The sequence below is a fragment of the Talpa occidentalis genome, unplaced genomic scaffold (assembly GCF_014898055.3).
Source record: "Talpa occidentalis isolate TD23 unplaced genomic scaffold, MPIMG_talOcc4v2.1 talOcc4.9, whole genome shotgun sequence".
Classification (NCBI taxonomy): domain Eukaryota; kingdom Metazoa; phylum Chordata; class Mammalia; order Eulipotyphla; family Talpidae; genus Talpa; species Talpa occidentalis.
This window is the reverse complement of record NW_023605305.1, coordinates 114,015,766-114,036,515: the sequence shown is the minus strand read 5'-3', so window position 1 is coordinate 114,036,515 and position 20,750 is coordinate 114,015,766. Positions and strand designations below refer to the sequence as shown.

Genomic DNA, 20,750 nt, shown 5'->3' with positions numbered 1-20,750 from the left:
CCTGGGGGTGCCCGGAGAAGGGGTGCCCAGAGAAGCCCTTCCTTTTGCTCTGAGTCAGGGAGCGCAGAAGGGGAACGGGGGCTTCCAAAAGAGGCTATTGAAGCTAAGCCCGAAGACAGGCCCCAGCCTCGCCAGCCGCCCCTCTCACCTGGAGTCTTTCTCCTGGAGGGACAGCCGCTCTTCCTGGAACTGCAGGATCTCCTGCTGCTTCTCCCGCAGGTCCTCCAGGAGCCGCTGCTGCTCCGCCTGCTGGTGCTTCAGCTCCGTCTCCAGCTCTTGAAGCTGGGACCGGGAGGACAGCAGGGCCTCCCGCAGGCTCTCCGCCTCCTGGGCGTGCTCTGGAGAGCAGAACACAGGGTGTTGCCTGGGGGGAGGGAAGCTGCGCCCGAGGACACCCACTCTGAGGACAGGGCGGAGGCAGGAGGGCACTGGCCCAGCCTGGTTCCGGGCGAGGGCGCCATCTTTGCCGCCCCCTGAGCCACTCATCGCTCGCGCCCTCCCTTGCCTTTAGGGACAAGGCTGGCGTCTGATGCCCGCTGTTTCCAAGCGCTCACGCACCCTGGGAAAGAGCCACTCTTCGGTTTCACAAGGATCAACGTCGAGTTCTTGCCTACAGTTTTCAGAGTAAACTGTGTTCATCTTTCTGCAAGTTGGGGATCTGCTCCTACCTGCGCCGCGGCTAATTTCTCAAAGGTGAGCAGGGACTCTGCAAGGAAGGCCGCGGGAGCTGTCAGCCGGGGTGGAAATCACCTGGGCCCCAAAGGTTGTCCTCACTCAAGTCTCCGGCTGTCCTCTCCCCTGTGAGGTGGTCTCCAGGCATTTCCATAAAAGGGGGAGGACCCGTGTTCCCAGCCCCTCTCAGTGAGGGGCAGAGCTGGGGGCCGGGAGAAGCGTGTAACATAGAAGGCAGGTGGGCTCGAGGGGAGACGCGTGAGGAGGAGGGGCCTGCTTCCTGGATTTGGACTTGCACCAGGGGCTTGGGGGGCTTGGAGGAGAGCCGTGTAGACACCTGGGAGACCTACGTGGGTGAGAGACCCGCAGGAGGCTGACAACGGCAGCTGTTGCCTTGATTTGTACTTTGATTTTGCTTCTTTTGCCCCAGTTTTCCGGGACCTGCTTCAGAACCCCTTTCCTATGGGTTCCCACCAGCAAGTGCCTGAGACGTGGGCAAGCTTTCAGACAACAGCAGCCCGCTTCAGGCCGGCCGTGCTTGTCTGGGCACCTACCCCCGAGGGGATGGATGAATTGGGGTGTTTTATTCGGAACATCCTTTCTCCTGTCTGCGCACACTTAGAGCTTTTACACTGGGAGCCGCCTTTGTGCACACAGACGGCCACACCACATTAGAGTGTGCAAGTCTGTGGGCCCCTGATCATGCACTGACAAGGTCTGTCTCAGCCTCCTGGGGCACTGGCTCTGCCCATCTTCACCGTGGCCAGGCAGTGGCCTTTCTCCTCACGTCTCCTTGTTCTACGGGGACTAGCTCAGAAATCGTTCTTGACGCCTTTTTCCTTGTCCACACGGAGCTTAATAATCCTTTCGACACCCTGCCTGCCATTTATGGATCTTCACTAAGTGCTAGGAAACAAAAATCGTTTTTCACTGATAAATACCGATCAAGTCCATGAGCACTAATTAACACTGCGATTAGCTGCAGCCCCGGCCATAGGGGGAGTGATGCTCACCAGGGCCACTGGCTGGGGCTGGGAAGCTCTGGAGGACGTTTTGCGGATGCCTCCAACGCAGAGTCCTAAGGGTTCCTGACTAGGGAGGAGCCCTGGTGTGTGAGGGTGGGGGGCATGGGGAGATGGGGGCGGTGGAGCGGTTCCAGGAGGGACGTGCTGCTGCAGCAATGTGGAGACGCCGGAAGCGCTGCAGCACTCACACACTCTCGTGCACCCATGGGCTGAGAGTGAGGCAGGTAGAAGCCACACCAGATGCACAACTAACCCAGTGGCTGGTGGCTGGGTATTTGCAGGTGGTGGGGTACAGAACGGGGGTCCCTGTTCAGCCCTGGAGTGAATGATGGGCAGGAGGGTCTAGGAACCTGCCGCCTGGGAGTCTAAGGGGCAACGGCTGGATTTCCCAGGAGGTGCCTGCGCGCTGGGTTGGGGGCCTCCCTCCTTCCTCTCCTCGCTCCTCCCACTGGACATCAGCGTGACGGAGGGAGAGAAGAACCCAGAAGTGACCGTGGTTTGTGGCTTTCGACCACCCACCTCTGGAGACGTGGCTCAGCTGAGCCTGGAGGCTACGATTCTCTTCCCTGAGGACTCTGTTCTCATTGAAGAGCTGAGGCGTGGACTCCGGGCCCTGACTGTAGCAGTGAGGGGTGGATCCTGTCCCAGAAGGCACAGTGGGTAAGTCACACATGCGGGTGACGGAGGCTTTCCAGAGTCGCCATCCGTGTCTCCAGAGCTACCCCCAAGGCAGCAGGAACTCCAGGGACCCAGGCCTGAGCCTAAGGCCTGCTGGGCTGAAGCTGGTCCCTCTTCTAGGGGAGTCTCGAAGGTGTTCATCACAGGCGGGGCTGTGGTGCTCAAGAGGCCCTTTGCCCTGGATGGCCTGCTGTGGTGTGGGCAGGACAGGGGGTGGGGAAGGGCTGGCATCCCTGTGACAGAAGCCTGGGTGGAGAGTGTGGAGAAAGGCTGCCTGGGAAAAGGATGTGGGGGGCCCTGAAGCCTGACTCCCTCTGTGCCCATCACGCCCCAGGGCATGGTGAAGTTGGTAGTCAGGACAGCCCGGAGCCAGCCACTTTAGCACCAGACCTAGTGAGTTCTGCTTGGAGGAAAGTGACTCGGAGCCAGATACAGCCATGAAGTGGGGGTGGGGGAGCCTGGTAACCGTCCTACTAGCCTTCCTGCGTGGTTTCTAAGGAGAAAGTCGAGGAAGTTCTGCCTAAGTTTCCTTTCAAAAGCTCCCCAAGTATGAGCCAAAGAGCGAAGCCCCAGCCTCCTGTTATACCCCAGGGCCCCCTGCCGCTCCAGGTCTCCTGTACTGTTCTGCCCCCCCTCCAGGCCCCTCTCCCCACTCCTGCCGCCCCAGGCCCCCCACCTCCGGCTCGAGCCGTGGAGCTGAGTCTGTACTCCAGCTGCTCCCGCAGGCGGTCGTTGATGCAGATGGACTCCTCCAGCCGCTGGCGCAGGTTCCGGATCTCACCGAGGTGCTCCTCCAGCAGGTCGGCCCCTGCAGCCATTGGGGGGGCAGGAGGAGAGAGATGTGGACAGGGCCTGCCTGCGCCACAAAGGTGTGGCCGCCTTCCAGGTGTGACTTAGGTGACAGGAAAAGCCCCTCCACCCAAACACCCTCTTCCCAATGACTGGGAATATCTTGACAAGGGGCCACGTCCCTCTCCCACCCCCACAGGGAGCACCTGCATGGGCGCTCCCCCTGACACTGAACGGCCCCTCCAGTCACGGTAGCGCAGGAGGAGGGAAGGCGACTGCAAGGGCCTCAGGTCTGAGGCGGACGAGCTGGGAGGCAGCAGCTAGGGACACGGGCTCAGGGACCGCACCACCTGGTTCTGGGCTTAAGGCAGCTTTTGAAAATCACCATGGCCTTGCCGTAGAACCGACGCGCGCCCCAGGGTCCACCTGCGTGGCTCCCCACCCCGGGGCTATGTCACTTAGACCTGACCAAGAGGGCAGGGAAGTTTGAACTGGGTTTTGTACACGGGAGGGTGTGCGTGTGCGTGCGTGCGTGTGCGTGCGTGTGTGTGTACAGAGGGGTAGGAAGCTGTACAGAAACAGCCTCCCTTTCCGTACCACAGCTGACTCAGGGATGTGCTGTGATTGCCTGTGCTGGTCTTCCGGAGGGTCTAGGAGTGGGCTGTGGGGGTCAGGATGCAGGGAGAGAGGACACGCATGTGGGGGCACAGAGGGGGTGCCTGGCCCCTCCACCCCCATCAGAGCCCGGCGCCCAGGGAGAAGGATGAGGAAGGACTGAGCACCGATGTGGTCCTTTCGCTTTACCCCGCGCCGGGACTCGGGCTGGCGGGGACAGGCCCTGCGCGTGGGAGAGCGGGAGACCCACGCTGAGTCCGCCTCGGCCGCCCCCCGCCGCACCTGTGGGTCTGGCGTTGAGCTGGTGCACAGAGGAGCCTGAGGACAGGTCTCCAGATCCGCTCCCTTTCTGAGGCCTCATCAGGTCCCACTGGCCGCCGCCCAGGTACCCCGGCTCCAGCATCCTGCCCAGTTCTGCAGCGCCCCTGGGGGAGCGGGGCGGGGCAGGGTTGAGGTAGTGGGGGGAGCTGGCGTCTCCCTGGTGACCCGGCAGCGCAGCTGAGGAAGCGGGGTGGACAGAGCTGACACCTGCGCAGAGGAAAGGTGAGGGAGAAACAGAGGGAAGGGTCAGCGAGGAGGGCGGCAGTTCAGGGCAGACTCTGAGGGACCCTGGGGATGCCAGCAATGGCGTCGGGAGGAAGACTTAGGATCTATGTGCTTCTCTTTCACTCCCATGCGCCTGCGGGCGTGAGACACCACACGGCAGAGGGTGGTCAAATCTCCCCAAGGCCCCAGTACTCAGAAAAAGCCCGGTGGCCCCCCTCCTGGCTTCTTTGGTAAATCCTTCTTTGAAATCCTCATGGTCAATCCCTGGAGGTTCCAGAAGTAGGATGCAGCCAGGGGTCAGGAGATCCTACAAATGGGGGTTTCCTTGCCGAGCCCTTGCCTTCATCCCAAGGCCAACCAGCCGGCTTTCCCTTGGGGCTACCAGGGACAAAAAAAGGACAGAGACCCGAAGTCCAGCTTGCCACAGCACCCCCAGATCCCCCAGGCTGCGGTGCTTTGCAGAGGGAGTGTCTATGGGAGGCAAGTGGGGTCTGGACTCGGCCCTGGTGGTTCCAGAACCATAGGCTGGAGTCGTTTGTGCCTGGAGAACTCTGGAACGCCCTCCCTGGAGTGTTTCCTGGAGCCTGTGAAATCACTGCCCTCCTTTCTGCCCCATCAATCTGCTTCTATGTAAAAAAAAAAGCCCTGTCTCGGGGAGGGGGTGGGCATGGCCATGGGTTTGCAGCCACCCCAGGCCGGGGAGGGTCATCATCAGTTCTGCAGATGAAAAGCTAATTGTGGGGCTTCGTGGAATTTTCCAGGTCTTTACTGCTGAAGCAGGGACAGACCAGCTTTCTCAGCATTTCCCTGCCTATCCCCTCTCCCTGTCTTCCTGCCACAGTGAGACGCCGCCCTTATATCCACCCCCACCCCGCCCCTCGGCAGGGGCCCCCGGGGCCCAGGTGGCCACAGTTCCAGGTGTGCAGGCCGGGCATGGAGGCTAATGGCGGAGGGCGTACAAAAGCCTGCTTTGTAACTCATCTACCCTACACCGTGGTTGGGGAGATCCACATTCAGAAGCCTGCTCTCTCCCGGGGTTACCCTCTCCGGGAGAGGGTAGCTCCACTGAGCAAACGGGACTCTGATGGTTTCTCACTCCGCGCCAAGCTCCTTGAGGGTTTGATGGTTTCCAAGTCTGGCTACATACCAGAGTCCCCGAGGACAATGTAAAAAATATCTAAAGATTCTTGGGCCTCCAGGGATTTTGCCTTCATCAGTGTGGGGTACAGCTTGGGCACAGGGTGTTTTAAATCATCTCAGGTGACTCCAGCAGGCAGCCACATTGAGAAGCACCGTCACGCATCGCTCCTCCGATTTGCAAAATGCTGCCTACGCATTAGGACCACGGGAAGTTAAAGAGGGGCATGAAAAACTCAGGCCTCTACATTTCAGTAGAGTCTAAGATTTAGCAGAGTCAATAAAGACAGGCTTTGCCATTTCTCTCACACACCCACCACATGGCAGAGGGGCGATCTGCGCTTCAGGCAGCTTCATTTTAGCCCCGGGGGCTTCCAGGTGGATGAGGAACAGGGACGCGTGGTCTCGTGTCTCCCGCCACAGTATAGAGCACGCGCCCCCCACTGTGCAGACTCCTGCCCAAGGAGCACGTAGCCCCCCCCATGGGCTGAGAAGGGGCTGTTCCCCACTGCCCCCTGGGAGCTGGCGGGAAGCATCAAGGAAGCAGGTAAACACCGGTTCTTAGAGAGGAATGAGCTTCAGGGGGTGGGGAGAGAAGATTTCTCACCAAGGCTGGGGCCACCCCAACAAGGGTCAAAGTCTCAGAGCGAATATGCATCCCATTCAACCCACATCAACAGAGGCTTTTTCATGCACAGCATTCTCCTTCCCCCGCCCCTTACCACAAAGACGCTGTGACAAAGGTGGGGAGACACAGGAAAAGGAGGCAAAGCAAAGGGAGCTCGGGGATACTTGGCATTTTGGCATGGGACAAGTTTGTTAGCCATGGGTTGTTCATTTCAGAACCGCTAAAGTAAGAAGTTCAAGGTCAGAGACATTGGCACCTTCCATTGGTCTCCAAAGAGAGAAAAGGTTGTGGTAAGAGGCTGAGTTCAGCTCCATGACCCAAACAGGATGGTACCAAAGCCATCCCAGGTGGAACGGTGTGATGGAAACGTGGGCCTGCCATCAGCAGACCAGGATCCAAGCCCGTGTCTCCTGCCGACTGACTAGGAGCCTTGAAAAGGTCGCCTTAGTTCCCTGAGCCATGGTCCCTGCCACTGCCTGCCACGCAGGGTTGACGAGGCCCCAGTGAGACCGGGCTCCCGCTGGCAGGTGGGCCTCTCTGCCGTACAGTGGGTAGCAGAGGGCAGCCTCTTAGCCTTCCCTGTCGGCAGAAAGGAAGATGGACAGACTCTCCCCAAAATAGTTTTAATCTAGTTGGTTTTTAATCTAGTTGGTTCTAGAAACCAAAGTGGAGGCTGAGTAGACACTATGTGTTTGCAGGTTGACAAAAGAAATAAGCTGGTCCTAGTGACACTGGAGACCTGGGCTTCCCTATGCACGGGGACCTTCGTCAGCCTCCGGGTCCCCAGAGCTACTTTGCAGGCATCGAATGCGGCCTAAGTTCCTCTCAACCTGCTTTTGAGCTGTCAATTTTTTAAAAGTACCGCTCTATAGGGCAAATTCATCATGTGAGCTTTTCCCAAGCTCTAAGCGGCCACAAACATAAAAATTCCTAAGAGGAGGCATCCGGCTCATACTATTCCCAGCCCTTCTCTAAGACGACAGTGCGTGGTTTGTGGGTTCTTAGATTCCGGGGCTAAGATCAGAGGTCTCTGGAGTCGGAGGACGGAATCCCCAGCAGACATCACAGTCCATCTTCCGGTCCTAGCCGCCCGCATGGCAGCAGCTGTCACCCCTTTTCTGAACCCCTCTAGCACCACCCTTTTTCCTCTCAACGCGGTGATGTCAGGATTGGAAGTTGATTAAAAACTCCCAGCAGCAGGCTGGGGCAGGCATGGAAGGAACCACTGAATGTGGCCCTGTCTCATGGCCACACCACGCCGCATGGCGGGCTGTGCCAGGGCCTGGGCACGGGGGCACCCGCGTGTGGGCAGTGGGGCAGCGCCAGGTCTCAGGCCTCGTGAAGGGACACACCTGTTAACTGATGAGACAGACACGCAGGAAAGCAGTAAGCACATTTCCAAACACAGCCGGCAGGGCCCGCCCCCCGCGCCCCAGAGGGCCACTGGTAACGTGCACCCCGTGGCACCCCATAGTGCCTCTGAAAGCGCCCTGAAGCCAAAGCCATGCAGGGCGGCAGGGCGGGCCGCCGCCCAGCACACAGACGTGGCGGGTGCTCACTTTCTCCCAACTGCTTCTGCAGCATCTGCAGCTCCTGCTGAGCCGCCGCCAAGGAGACCACGGGGGTCTCACAGCAGCCCGGGAGGGGAGGGCCTGCGGGCCTGAAAGGCAGGAAACTGGGCGGAGCTGAGGGCGGTGGCGGTGGTGCCTGTGGGAGGCCGACCAGCCTGGGTGTGGAGGGGAAATGGAGGCCTAGAAACAGAGTCAGGGAAAGAGGAGACACGACATTAGAGGCAGAGAGAGGAAGAGGCCAAGGGTCGAGGAGGTGAAACTCCCCTGAGCAAATGATTCCTGGGGAGTAGTCTCTACTCAGGGGGTGCTGGCCGAGATGGCTAATGGTGGACAGTGCTGGGGCTGGCCTGGCTGAGCCCTGCTTGTGTGCAGGGTGATGTGTACACAGTCTGTGTGAGGGGGGCAAGGTGGCCTTGCTGTGACCCAGGCCGCCGTCAGAGCCTGTCTCAGGCCTGCCAGGCACGGACAGGACAGGACGGCTGTGCCTGCAGGCTCCCTGGCCCCAGCAGATCCCAGCCCCGCCCCTGTGACCAGACCACCTACTCCTGGAATCTTCTTGGGAAAGCGTCGGAACCTGCCTTGACGAGGGCAGAGTGGACTAGGACTCGGGAAGTCTGCTTTAATCACGTGTCACTTCAAGGCTGATGGGGACAAACTTGGGAATCCCAGGTCAATGTGTTCCTTCCCCAGATGAAAAGAGAGGCCTCACCACAGTGATCAGGCACAGTGGGTTACAAACCTGCTTAGCACAGCAGGTCCTTCGGGCCCTCCTGAGCTGCAGAGCTTGGAAATGTGCACTGAAAAATGGTCAGGGCGCTCACGATGCACCCCCCTACAGACAGGCCTTCAGGGAGGTCCCTGGTGGAGTCTGTCCTGTTTCCCAAGGACACTAGCAGGCAGATAGCCCCTGGCCAGGCAGAAACAGAGACTGACCGTGGAATGTCTGCCCTGGGAGGTCACGGCTACATTCTCAACCTCTTCCTCGCCCGGGAGACTGACTTGGGGTCAGAGCAGCACCACGAAGACATAGGAATTGCCAGTGATGCCGCCCAGACACCCCTCAGGGAGGCGTCCTGATTCCAAGGGCCTTGGCCTTCTGCTCTGTGAAACCCCAAAGCATTTATGCAGATGCCCTCGGAGCTGGGTGAATAGTCCCCCGTGATTTCTTGTCCACTCTGGCCCAGAAACTGAGTCCAGCCTCAGGAGGCGTGGGGTCACTTCCTTAAGATTTTGGCCGACTTCTCAGGACAGACAGAGGCAGCAGAAGGGAAGCGCTGACCTCGGCCACCACTTAGGGGATGCTCCTTGGGGAAGCCGCCCACCCAGCAAGTACCCCGAGGCCGAGAGTGGCCTGCATCTTCCTGGCTGATCCCAGGATGTGCGCCATGGACGTGGCAATGGCTGCGCCCATCAGTCATGTGTGGGTGGTGACCTAACGTGGAGACAGTCCTGCCTGAGTAGAGAGAAGCACCCTTAGGGGTGCCGTGCCCCCCACGCTGCAGAGGCTCACAGCAGATAAAAAGGGAACAAGAATGGGGGGTGGCAGAGGTGAATTTCCTTTTGCTCTCTGGCTCCCATAATCCTAGGAGAAGCAGTTCGCCTCTTTGCTCCCCCGGGGTGAATTGAGAGAAAGGAATTAAAACATGTGCTTATAAATGATTAGCCAACTGCCAGGCCAATTGGCAGGCAGACCAAAGTCTACTGCGGGTCACTTATCTTTCAAAAATAGCACACAACGGGGAGGCAGACACAACTAAGGTTTAAGATGGCTCTTGGGTTGGCCCAGGACTGGATGTGCTAGACCGTGGCAGTGGAGACAGGTGGAAGAGGGGGTGGAGCCCGCCGCTGGCTGCAGCATACCTGGATGGGCCCGGCTGGCCTCCTGGGGGGGGTTCTGGGGAGCTGGCAGGCTGGTGGGGTTGCTGCGGGGCTCGGCCTTAACCCCCTGAGAGGCACTGGTGGCTGCTGGTGTAGGAGACGGGACGGCAGAACGGCACGAGGGATGGATGGAATCTACAAAACCCATGAATGAAAGAAAATGTTGGGTGCTCTACAGGGAAGTGGGTCCGGCCCTGGAGCCAAGCGGGGGGCAGGGTCCAGCGTGGAACTCTGCTTTCAGGGCGAGCACCAAGCCCAGCACTGGGCGCTGCCCTAGGCTGAGGCCACCGCAGAGGGGCAGCAGGTTCAGGCCGTCGACCACGAGCCACGCCAGGCAGGACAGCAGCCTCGGTGGACACCCACAGCTCCCCAGGGGACCTGACCAGAAAGCAGCTAGCAAGAGCACTGCAGGAGGGAGAAGCGTCCCTTCTGACTGAAGAGGGTCAGCCAGACACAGGCTGTGCCACGAGGCGCGGGGAGGGAAGGCTGCTGTCTCCCCACTGTGGCTCACCGTGGGCCCACATATGTGTGGGCAGTGGAGGTCAGAGTGGCAGGCCGCCTGCAGAGTCAGGGGCTGCAGAGAGCCCAAACCCATGGGGCCTGGGCTTGACACTTAGGTCCCCAGGGCTCTGTTCAGCCTGATGCACTCCACGGTAGCTCCAAAGGCCTCTTCACTGGGGAGCGCTCAGCCTCGATAAAGTGCTACGGCTCAGAAAACGGGGCTTACCTGAGCATCCAGGTGAGGCTTTCTTCTCTTCGTAGTGCGTGCACTCGCTGGCGATCTCCATGTCGGAGCAGGCCTCCAGCTCATCGGACAGGAAGGAGGAGCTGCTCGGGCAGCGGGGGGAGTCAGACAGGGCACGGCTGCTGGAGGGCGTGAGGGAGCGGGCGTCCAGCTTGGCCTGCAGAACTTCGATCACCTTCTCCTTCTCCTGCAGCTCCCGGCTGAGCCTGGGGCGGGGGAGGACATGGAGCAGAGCAAGGTCACTGACCAGCCTGTAAGGTGCATGGCATGGGGAGAGCCACTAAGTCGAGGGGGCCATTCCTGCAGAGAGTAAAGGTGCCTCACAGCTGGCGGGGTGGACACTCGGTGGGGCCCAGAGGGGTGTGCCGGAGCTGCCTGGCACAGTGGCCACACCACTGAGGACTAGGAGGACTCGCTGGGCCTCTGAGGCTTGCTGCTTAAAGCCTGCTCCCAGCACAGCTACATTCGGAGAGCTTTCGGAACCGGCTTCAACGAGACAGGTACAGATGCTGGAGGGAAGCCCCAGGGGCCACAGGGCGTCCAGGCGCCACCTCTACGCCCTGTGATGCCGAGGCCCAGCCCACGCAGGTGCCAGGGCGGGTGCAGGTGCAAACAACAAAACGCCTTCCCTCTCCACCAGCATCTGAGAAGCACTCTAGGGTCCGAAGCGCACAGGACACAAAGAGGCCCCGGCGAGGGCTCTGTGGACTCCCAGCCTGCAGCTTGCTGTGCACTGTCAGGCGCATGCGCTGCCTCCTTGAACGCTGATTTCGAGGCAGTGCAGCTCCCAGGGGGGCTTTCACAGGGTCCTGTAATATGTTTCACTTCCCCCAAGGCAAGAGGGTGACTATTACACCAGCTGCCGACTCCCCTCGGGATAAGTCAGCTTGGTCTTTCCAGGTACAGAGGAAAGCAGAGCCCTCGAAGGCACGAGGGCCCCTGAAACTCAGGTCAGTGTTAGTCAGAATGACTGGGTGGCTGAGCCTGGAGATAACTAGGAGAGCAGAAGTCAACAGGATTACAGCAAAGGAGAGTAAAGAATTAAGTGAAAACAAGAGTAGGTGTTCCAGGAGTAAATGAGTCCAGTACAATGAGCACCCCCCCCCACCAGCCCCACTGGTGAAGCTGCCCCCGGCTTCCCTTAGCCCCCTGGGCTTCTCCCCTGATTCCTTTACCAGATTCTAGTTTGAATTACCTGAGGGCCAGCGGTTCAAGTTCAGCTCGATCTTTTTCACTTTTATGATCCTCTGAAAACAAAGTCAGAAAGAAACATAAGAGATTTAACAGGGTCCAGGCCACACGTCACAAATGCAGGTTCTGCTTCACTTGATCTTAGCCAAAAGGCCGAGAAGCAATAGGGTCCGCTTCAAAGACAGACTAGAGATGCCTCCGTCAGGACACGCAGGAGCATCCTGCCCGGGTCCGCCGCCGTGTGCTTAGGGGAGACCAGGAGGCTTTCCTGAGCGCTGGACAGACCTTCCCCGACCGGGGTAGGATGGAGTCGCCATCACGACTTCCTCTGCCCTAAATCAGATGTTTAGACGGTGCTTGCCAGCTTCCCTCTGGAATATTCACGCCTCCCAGCCTGCAAAGACGGACTTCCAGGTGTGTGGCCACGTGTCCCATCATAGCTGTCGTGTGGGACCTGCTCCTGCCAACAGCCCTGCCCCACCTCTGCCTCCAGGACACGGGGTGGCTGGCTTCAGACTGACCTGCTGTACACCCCAGGGGCTCGCAGGAGAGTCTAAGTAAAGGGTTCTGATACCATGAAGTGCCTGGTACCACAACATCCGGTGCTAAACCAGGCCCCACAGGGTGCGGTGCTCTATACACGGTGTGAAGCACCTTCACAGAAGAAACTGTGCAGGCAGTGAAGGGAAGACAGGGCAAGTCACTAGCCGGAAGCTGGAGCCTGGCCTCATACTTCTTTGGGCTCTTTTCACTAGATGGAGCCTTCGGTCTCCTTCCTTTTCTCCCTGGCACCGAGTGGCGCAGCTCCTTCCCTAAACGTCCATCCCACGATGCCAAAGTGTCTACAGCTGTAAAGACGGCATCTCCGACCCTGTGTCCTTGCGGCACGCTGCACGGTGGGTTCTAATTCTCTAATGGTCCCCAGGAGAGGAAGTGGGTGCAGGACTCTGGGTTCAAGAGCTCCCGGGGAGGTGTAGCGGGCCCCTGGGTGGGGCTGTGAAAGAGAGGGTTCCCGCGCCCCGGATGACTTACTGGTGCTGAGCTTGCAGGTGAGCCTCTCGGTCAGCCGGCCCCCCTGGGCGAGCTGCTCCCGGAAGCTCTGCCCCAGGTAGTAGTCGATGTCGTTGCTCCTGAGGAGATCCTCGAAAGATTTCACCGTGTCCTTTGCATGCTGGGTGAGAAGATAGCAGATACCTCTCCCTTCTCGTATTTTCTGGCGCAGGTAGGATAGTTCTCGGGCCTGATCCTGAATCAGGGAATCATATTTCCTAATGCAGGAAAGAAGACGAAGAGGGAGGAAAGGGTAAGTGAGAAGTGACGGTGGCTTCGGGAGGCATTTCTGTGAGCGCCTTCCAGAGACGTCTTCGGACTTCCCAAGTGCCCCCTCTGGCTGAGGCCCCTCGAAAGAGATATCGAAGTGTAAATTCTGCCCAGAGAAACTATTGTGTCAAACAGTGTAGCGGGCCGCTCTTCTCCCACTGCTATGTTCTCCACTCCATGATCTTGGTCCAAGTGGCCACAGACTCCTTCCAGATTTAAGGGGGTGGAGAACAGCTGCCCCTCCTGTTGAGAGAGCAGAGCCCGCTGCACGGGCCTTGTTCCCTGTGCTACCCATAGGCCCAAAAGTGAACGCTGCATTTCCTGGGGTGGTGAACACCAGGTTACACGTCCTCACGGCACCCGTAGAGCGTGGGCTCGCAGTGGGCTCGCGACGGGCGCTGCAAATCAATTGAGCAGAAGCACTGTTTACAATAGCTAAGCTATGGGAACAACCCAAATGCCCAAAAATAGATGGCTGGATCACAAAGATGTGGTCCATATACACCATGGAATATTACTCAGCCATCAAAAAAGATAAACTCATGCAATTTGCAGCAACATGGATGGCGCTGGAAGGGATCATGCTCAGCAAAATAAGCCAGAAAGAAAAAGAAAAATGCCGGATGGTCTCACTCATAGCAGGAATCTAGAAAACCTAAATAAGGGACCAGGGAAAAGACTAATGATAAAAAAGTAAAAATCAAAATCAATAAGCAACTATAAACCAGAGACACACTACGAGGGGGGATGGGGGTTAGGGAGAGGAAGGACTAGAGTCAAATAAGGGGGGTGCATTTGTATGGGGAATATAACCAAAATGAAAATGCATACATTGTGCAAAAATGAAAATGATATAAGAATTATATAAAATATTAAAAAATAAATAAATCGAGCAGAACCGCTTAATCCTGGTGTTAATCTTAAATCAGGGCAGGTTCCCTCCTGTCTCCTAGTTCAGAGACCACGTGCCTACAGCAGACTGGACCGTGTGAAGACAGTCAACACAGGGAACAAGGCCCGTGCAGCCGGCTCTGCTCTCTCTACGGGAGGAGGTGATGTTCTCCACCCCCTTAAGTCTGGAAGGAGTCTGTGGCCACGTTGACCAAGATCATGGAGTGGAAGTGACACTTCCCTGAAGCCGCCAGTCCATGGGAGGCCCTGGAACACAAGGCCCCACACAGATCCTGCAGGTGACCAGTCCCCACTCCCATGGACAGCAGCCCCATGGAAGACTCGCCCCCAATAAGAGTCACCCAGCTGAGCCCAGTCAGTCCACAGGAAGTATTCTTTGAGGCCACCACACCTTGAGAGGGTTTGCTGCTCGGCACAGGTAACAGGGCAGGTACCGAGCAGGGTGTCTGCCCGGTGTCTTTCAGCACAGAGCATCCATCCAAACCCTGATCATGGCTAACTCCCGGGTCTGAGGGCTTAGTACGTCAGGCATAGTTATAAGCACGCGTGTGAATTCATTTAAAGCTAATAACCACCCTTTACGAGGCTCTCTTAGCCTCGTTTAACAGGCTCAGAAAAGCAAGGTGGGCTACAAGCAAGCAAGTGCCAGAGCTGGGAGCCAAGCCCCAGCCGCCCGGCTCCCGTCCCACTGCTAGACCCTATTTCGTCACTTTATGACTATGTTTCCAAGAGAAGACCCCAGGCGCCTGGCGTGTCCACTGGGTCCGCCTAGCCTTTCTTCAGACCTGCCCTCTGACTGCCCTGCCAGGCCTCCCTCCCGTCTGCCAGGCCGCCACTTCCGCACACACTCAGACCCCGGTAGTACAGCCAGGCACGGCCCCACCAACTCCGTGCCGCCCTTACCCAGGCCAGGAGGCGGATCTCAGCTCCTCGGCCAGCTTCCCCTCCAGCCCAGTTTTCGGGAGCTGGGCCTCCAGCTGGGACACTCTCTGGATCAGACTGTCCAGATCCTTTTTAGCCTGAAGCCCCGGGGGGTAGAAAGCCCCAGTGCCGTCCGACAGCCACCCCTCATCCTCGTCAGTGACACTGTGGGGCGAAGATCCCTCGAGGGGGCCAACGGCCTTCAGCTTTCGGGGTCTCTCCAGACTAGAGGAGTAATCACTTGTCACGGAGAGGGACCGGACCCGGCTCTTGAGGTTCTGGATGACCTTGTTGGCATTCTGCAGCTGGGTCTTCAGGTCTCTGATGTGCTTATGCAGGACAGAGACATCTTCTGACTTCCCATACGCCTGGAGCTCCTCCCGCTTCCCCAGCTGGCTCTCCAAGGACGTCCTCCCAGGGGGGCTGGCCAGGGTGGTGTCCAGGCGCCCCGGCTGAGCGCACAGCCCATCCATCAGGAAGGAGTCCCCGAGGCTGTCGTGCTCTTCGCACTCTGTAAAAAAGCACCAGGACATCTCCCTGAGCAGGGCACGCTGTGGCCACTCCCGGCACAGGCGGGCAGGTCTGGGCACGAGGACAGCAGTCACCAGGCAAAAGTGGAAACGCACTCGTTGGCCCCGGTGCGGTACTGGCCACTACTGTATTTTCTATTCTTGCCCCTGCAAGCCAGCTGTGGAAGCTTCTATTTTACTGAGTGTTTTTCTCTTTTTCAATTTCAGTTCGCTCAATGTCCCTACAGCCATCACCCTTTCATAATGGGAGAAACTGCTTTCAACGTCTGGCTGGCATATTCTCTAATGCTCATTGTTTTTTTTCTGTATAATAATTAATGGGAGGGCCTCCCTGGTGGCTCAAGGGGTTAAGACGCAACCTGTGAAGCTATCTGCAGCCACTGCAGTGTGAGTTCAATTCCCAGCCAGGGAGCTACCCACATGGCGCAGCAGACCTCACCTGCCGCGCCCGCTGCTCCCCTCAGCAGTGTATTTCAATCAGTCTGCCTGTTGTGCTCCCCACTCTGTCTCTGGTGAATCCTCTCACCCCCCGCACTTCTGGGCTGTACCCCAGCTCTTATATGCATAAATAAATCTTAAGGAAAAATTAATGGGATAGGACATCCTCAAAGTGAACAACAGTTGGTGAGAACTAACTGCAGAAATTCAAACTCACACTCAGCCTCGTGTTGGGCAAGAGTTCTGCAAATGCTCTCTCCCTTGGCAGCCCCAGGGCCTCTTCCATCTACCACAGCCCCTCGCCCCTCCTCTCACTGGCCTTGGGGCTGGGATGGGGGACAGCACCCACACATGGGAGCCGCTCTCGGGAGGGAAGGGGAGCCTGGGCCCCAGCTCTCACCGGGGCTGGTGGTCTCCTCCCGCTCAGCCTCGTTCTCGCTGCGGCCACACGTCTCATAACCCAGGTCCTGGAGGTCCACTTGGACCTGCTTGCTGTCTTGCTTCACCAGGGATTCACCAGCTGGAAGAGAGACAGAAGGCGCTGCAGAGATGCTGAATTTCCCACACACGCCCTAGGCCTTGGCGGCACAGGCCTGGCTCTGAGCAGCCAGCAGGGGTGTCAGATCCGGTCTCAGCACCTCCCTCCACAGGATGTGCTGGCCTTTGCCACCGCCAGCCCCTGCTCCAGAGAACCTGAGCTCGGGTAGCACCAGGCTGCTGTCGGTTGGGTGTTGCATATTATTGTCTCCAGAAGCCACAGTGAGGCCATGTTTGAATGCAACTGACCTACTTTAGAGTCCCAAGGCCTGCAGATCTGTTCTGCCCTGTAAGGTAGCTACTAGCCAGCGCTTTCTCCCTTTATTCCTCTCTGCCGACTGCAAACTGAAGCTGAAAGTCACCTTGCACAATCCCAGGAGTGTGTCAGGATTAAACCTGTTTTGAGGCTGGGCAAGAAGAGCGAAGCGTGCAAGGCACGTGGCCTCTTGGGGAGCAGATGGACACTTGGGGTGGGGGTGTGCGACATACCGAACATGACTCTGTATTTCTCCAGCTGGTTGGCCTGGGCGAAGACAGTGGCTTCGGATATCAGCAGCTTCTCCTGGAGATCCTGGTAGCGCTGTTTGCACTGTGCCAGCTGGGACCGCAGGTGCTTGGTGGACCCCGGGAGGCCACATTCGGACGGAGGTCCAGGGTCATGGGCCTGGGGCCGGTTGTCCAGCTGTGAAAGGAGCCGGCCCAGGGGCAGCGCGAGGTCACGCATCTCCCAGTGATGGCCACAACCCCCCACCCCACGTCCCTCCCCTGGCTGTTCACCGCGCCCCTCGTGCCACTGGGCAGTTCCTGGCTACCCAGACAGCTCCTGCAGCGCGGGGCTCGGGTTTACTGCGGCTGAACCCACAGGCCAGAACGACAGCACCCCTCCAGCCCCCTCAGGGACCCCGGGGAGGTTGCCCCACAGTCGAAAAGGTGAAGCCAACCCTCGTGTGCCTGCACCCCTGCCTGCATGGCCTCTCCCAGGGACCTCTGCACTCTCCACTCTACTCAATCCTCAGCAAAGCCCCTTCCTGAAGAGGATGCTGACACCCCACTGAGGCCCAGGAAGAGACCCCTGGGCTGAGCTGTGAGGAAAACAGCGGTGACAAGGGGGGCAGGTCATTGCCCACCACTCTCTGGGCCGCCTGAAAGCGCCAGGCCTCCGGGCACTGCATCCCGGGGAAACCATCTGTCTCTGTGCCTCCCTCCCGCCCCCCATAGGGAGCCCCTGAAGGGAAGAGACCAGGTCTCCCACCCTGAGATGTTATCTGGAAACCTAAGCACTCAAGAAAGATTTATGTAAAACTCATCACTCAAGAGACACCCATGAGATGACGCAGTACAAGCCTCCCCCAGGCGGGGTGCGGGCAGGAGGCTATTTACGCCGCTCGCAGCTCCCCCTGGCCCAGGAGGAGAACCCGTCTTCACGGGGCTCTCACGCCGCCTGACCCCACACTTACTCGCTGGGCGTCCACGGGCAGGGCCGCCCCGAGGTCCAGGCTCTGGGGTCTGCGGCAGGGTCTCACAGCCACAGCCTCCTCTGCTCGGCGCTGGGCCCCCTCCGGGGAGCCCGCCAGCACCGTGTTCATCCTGTCGATCTCCTGGGCCAGGGGCGCCAGGAGGTCGGGCGTGAGCTTGCTCTTCCCCTCCTGGCTGCTCAGCACCAGCTGTTCTTTGAGGAGGTTGATGATGCTGTGGGCGGTTTTCAGTTTTCTCTGGAGCTTTCTGAACTCAGCCTGAAGGCAGTTCTCATTCGGATCCCCTTTGGCTCCCACGGTCTCCAACACCACCTCGCCCTTCTCCTTGTCTTCCTCCATCTCCCATCCGTCAGACATAGCTTCTCCCATCTGCTCTTTCAGCTCGGCATTCTCAAGGCACAGGCTCAGCACCGTGTTCCTGCAGGAAACGCACAGCCCGGTCTGCTCTTGGCCTCTGTCGCCCACATCCCAACCCACCATAGACTCAGAGACGCCCCAAGAAGGAGCCCTCCCTTACATCACAGATGAGAAACCAAGACTCAGAGGGAGAGACTTGCCTGTGTGCCCACGGCTGCTCAGGGGCAGCGCCACTGCTGAGACCTTGGACACAGACACCCAGTCCACCTGAACCAGATACCCAGTCCACCTGGACCAGACACCCGGCCCACCTGGACCCGGGTACCCGGCCCACCTGGGCCAGACACCCAGCCCACCTGGACCCAGGCACCCAGTCCACCTAGACCAGACACCTGGCCCACCTGGACCCGGGCACCCAGTCCACCTGAACCAGACACCCAGCTCACCTGGACCAGACACCCGGCCCACCTGGACCCAGGCACCCGGCCCACCTGGACCAGACACCCGGCCCACCTGGACCCAGGCACCTAGTCCACCTAGACCAGACACCTGGCCCACCTGGACCCGGGCACCAGGCCTCACGGTCTAATTTTCAGTGGCTTCTGGAATAAATAAGGGCACCTACACTGTTAAGAAGGAAGAAGAAGGACCTTGCCTGGGACAAATTTATTATTGTGGTTTCTACAACTCTCTTATTTGTCATCAATCACTTTTTAAGTACTAGGTGAGAAATTGGAACAGCGAACACAGGAGAATGATGACTCTAATCAGAACTACAATCAAAGGAGCTCATGTAACCGTCTGCTTTCACCTGGCTCTTGTGAGGCGAGGCCATCTTCCTGAGACCTGCCACTCTGTCCTGGTCAGCACCCTCCTGCTGCCCCAAGTCTCCCACACAGGACATGAGCTAGGAGCTGTATTTCTGGACACAGGCCCTGACGATGATGACCCCAGGAATCAATGAACATATGCCCTGACCACATTATCAGCATCTTTGAAAAAGGCCACTGATGCCAGAGCGACCAATACAGCCCATGCGTCTCATAGGCAGGCCCTGCCCTGGGCATGTCCTACCTGATGTGGGCCACGGAGGAGAAGCCGGCTTCCTCGATTTGAGCCTTTAGCTCTTTCAGCTCCCCCTCAGCCTGCCTCCTCGCCTCTAAGTGCTGGTGGATCTCAGCCCTCAGGCGGAGCATTTCCTCCTGAAGAGCCCTGTTGCCGTCCCCTCCTCTAGGAGAAGGCGGAGGAGCGAGTATGTTCTGGGTGTCCACGGCTGCCAGGCTTTTCTCCAAAGCCACCTTGATGAGCTGAAAGAGAATGACAGGCCATCAGAAAGGTAAAGTCAGGCCATCAGAAAGGTAAAGAAAACATCAGGCTGCAAAAGTAGCATTTAGTGGGAACGAGAAAGGTAGACCCAAAATGAGCTCCCCCAAGACTTTCTCAGCCACGAGGACCCCTGAGGCTGGCTTGGGCCAGGAGGACGCACCGCAGGGCAGGGAGAACTGCCCTCAGAGGCAGGAAGGGAAGGCTGGGTGGGGCGGGGCGGGCACAGAACCACAGGCACATAACAAATGAAAAGTACACACTGACAACTGCGGGTTCAACAGCAACGTGTGGACGCTGAGATTCTCTCTTCCTGAGGGGCCAGAGTTCCCGTCTCCTAACAAATCAGAAGCTTCCCTAGCACTTGAGTCCTTGCCTAGGAGAACAGGCTGCAGACACCAGCACCCAAAGCCCGAGGATGTGCTGGAGCTCAGTCTCCAAAAAAAAAAACAGCAACTAAGCGCAAGGGGTGCAGCTGGAGGTGAGACAAAGCAAGTCTCACTCCGACGGCAGCAGAGGCATGGCTCCTGCAAGGACCAGGGAGCAGACGGGAGGCCACCTGCCCAGCACCCAGCCCCCACCCCGCTTTTGGTTTTTAGCCCGAGTTGATACTGCCAGCGTGGACACTCCCTGCCAGTCTAAGCACAGGAGAAGAAAGCAGGGCAGAAATTTCCCAACACCTTTCTTTCTTTTTTTTGAGGATATTCTTGAAATTACTCCTCAATGCTGCAACTACTGCAGATCATGTCATTTTTCCCCAAATGAGAACTTCGTTTGAACTTTCGGGCTTTGGATGGCTCATCTCGGTCTCCGCTCTTCCCCTGGCTCTTGGAAGTGTAAGACTGAAACCTGAGAATAATCTGCTCGGTGTATGTCTATTTACTCCAGGATTTCTTGCCCACCTGCCCCAGTACACTCTCATGTCATCTTGGCTTCCTCTCCCGCTCGGTGGCAGAGTTTGGGGGCTTCACTTAACTCCAGGTCAGTTTTGACCTCCCAATAGCCCACCTGTCCCGGATGGCTATCTGCGGGTCACACTGCTCCATTTTTATAAATCATCTGATTTGTGCTCGTCACTCATGAATTCATTTTGGTTCTACAGAATCATTTCCTATGTCATCAAAGTCATTAAAATACCCAATGTGTCTCACTGCCATGGAGTGGCCACTTGATTAGAGATGATTTGTGGTGCAGAATTAATTATATGCTTTATACCTTCATTCAGGTCACAATTATGTTAACGCAACAGGCCCAGAGCAGCCTACATCGATCGGTGAACGATAGAGCTGCTTGACTTGGTGCGGTCACTGTGGCCAGTGACTGCCTTTGGCCTCCTAGCATGGCAGACCTAGGCTGCGAGTAGGGGGTGGGGCAGGCTCACATGCCCCGAGCTTAGTGGCACAGCCACTGAGGCTGAGGAGAAGCAAGTCCTTGTCAAAGAAGAAAGCTCCTCGGACACTTT

At 58.1% G+C, this 20,750-nt stretch overlaps 1 protein-coding gene across 2 annotated transcripts in view; it reads right to left on the bottom strand.

The window, feature by feature from the left end:
* The window catches only part of PDE4DIP (phosphodiesterase 4D interacting protein), a 155,343-nt gene that overhangs the window by 9,920 nt on the left and 124,673 nt on the right, over window positions 1-20,750 (bottom strand). For both annotated transcript variants that reach the window (XM_054690876.1, XM_054690875.1), the window contains 13 exons: window positions 19,040-19,272; window positions 17,591-18,026; window positions 16,623-16,815; window positions 15,997-16,116; window positions 14,611-15,139; window positions 12,508-12,743; window positions 11,480-11,531; window positions 10,267-10,490; window positions 9,522-9,674; window positions 4,062-4,307; window positions 3,052-3,183; window positions 2,217-2,336; window positions 149-338 (listed from right to left, as the gene is read on the bottom strand). In XM_054690876.1, coding sequence (XP_054546851.1) covers window positions 149-338; window positions 2,217-2,336; window positions 3,052-3,183; window positions 4,062-4,307; window positions 9,522-9,674; window positions 10,267-10,490; window positions 11,480-11,531; window positions 12,508-12,743; window positions 14,611-15,139; window positions 15,997-16,116; window positions 16,623-16,815; window positions 17,591-18,026; window positions 19,040-19,272 — 2,864 coding nt within the window. The remainder of the gene's footprint in view (window positions 1-148; window positions 339-2,216; window positions 2,337-3,051; window positions 3,184-4,061; window positions 4,308-9,521; window positions 9,675-10,266; window positions 10,491-11,479; window positions 11,532-12,507; window positions 12,744-14,610; window positions 15,140-15,996; window positions 16,117-16,622; window positions 16,816-17,590; window positions 18,027-19,039; window positions 19,273-20,750) is intronic.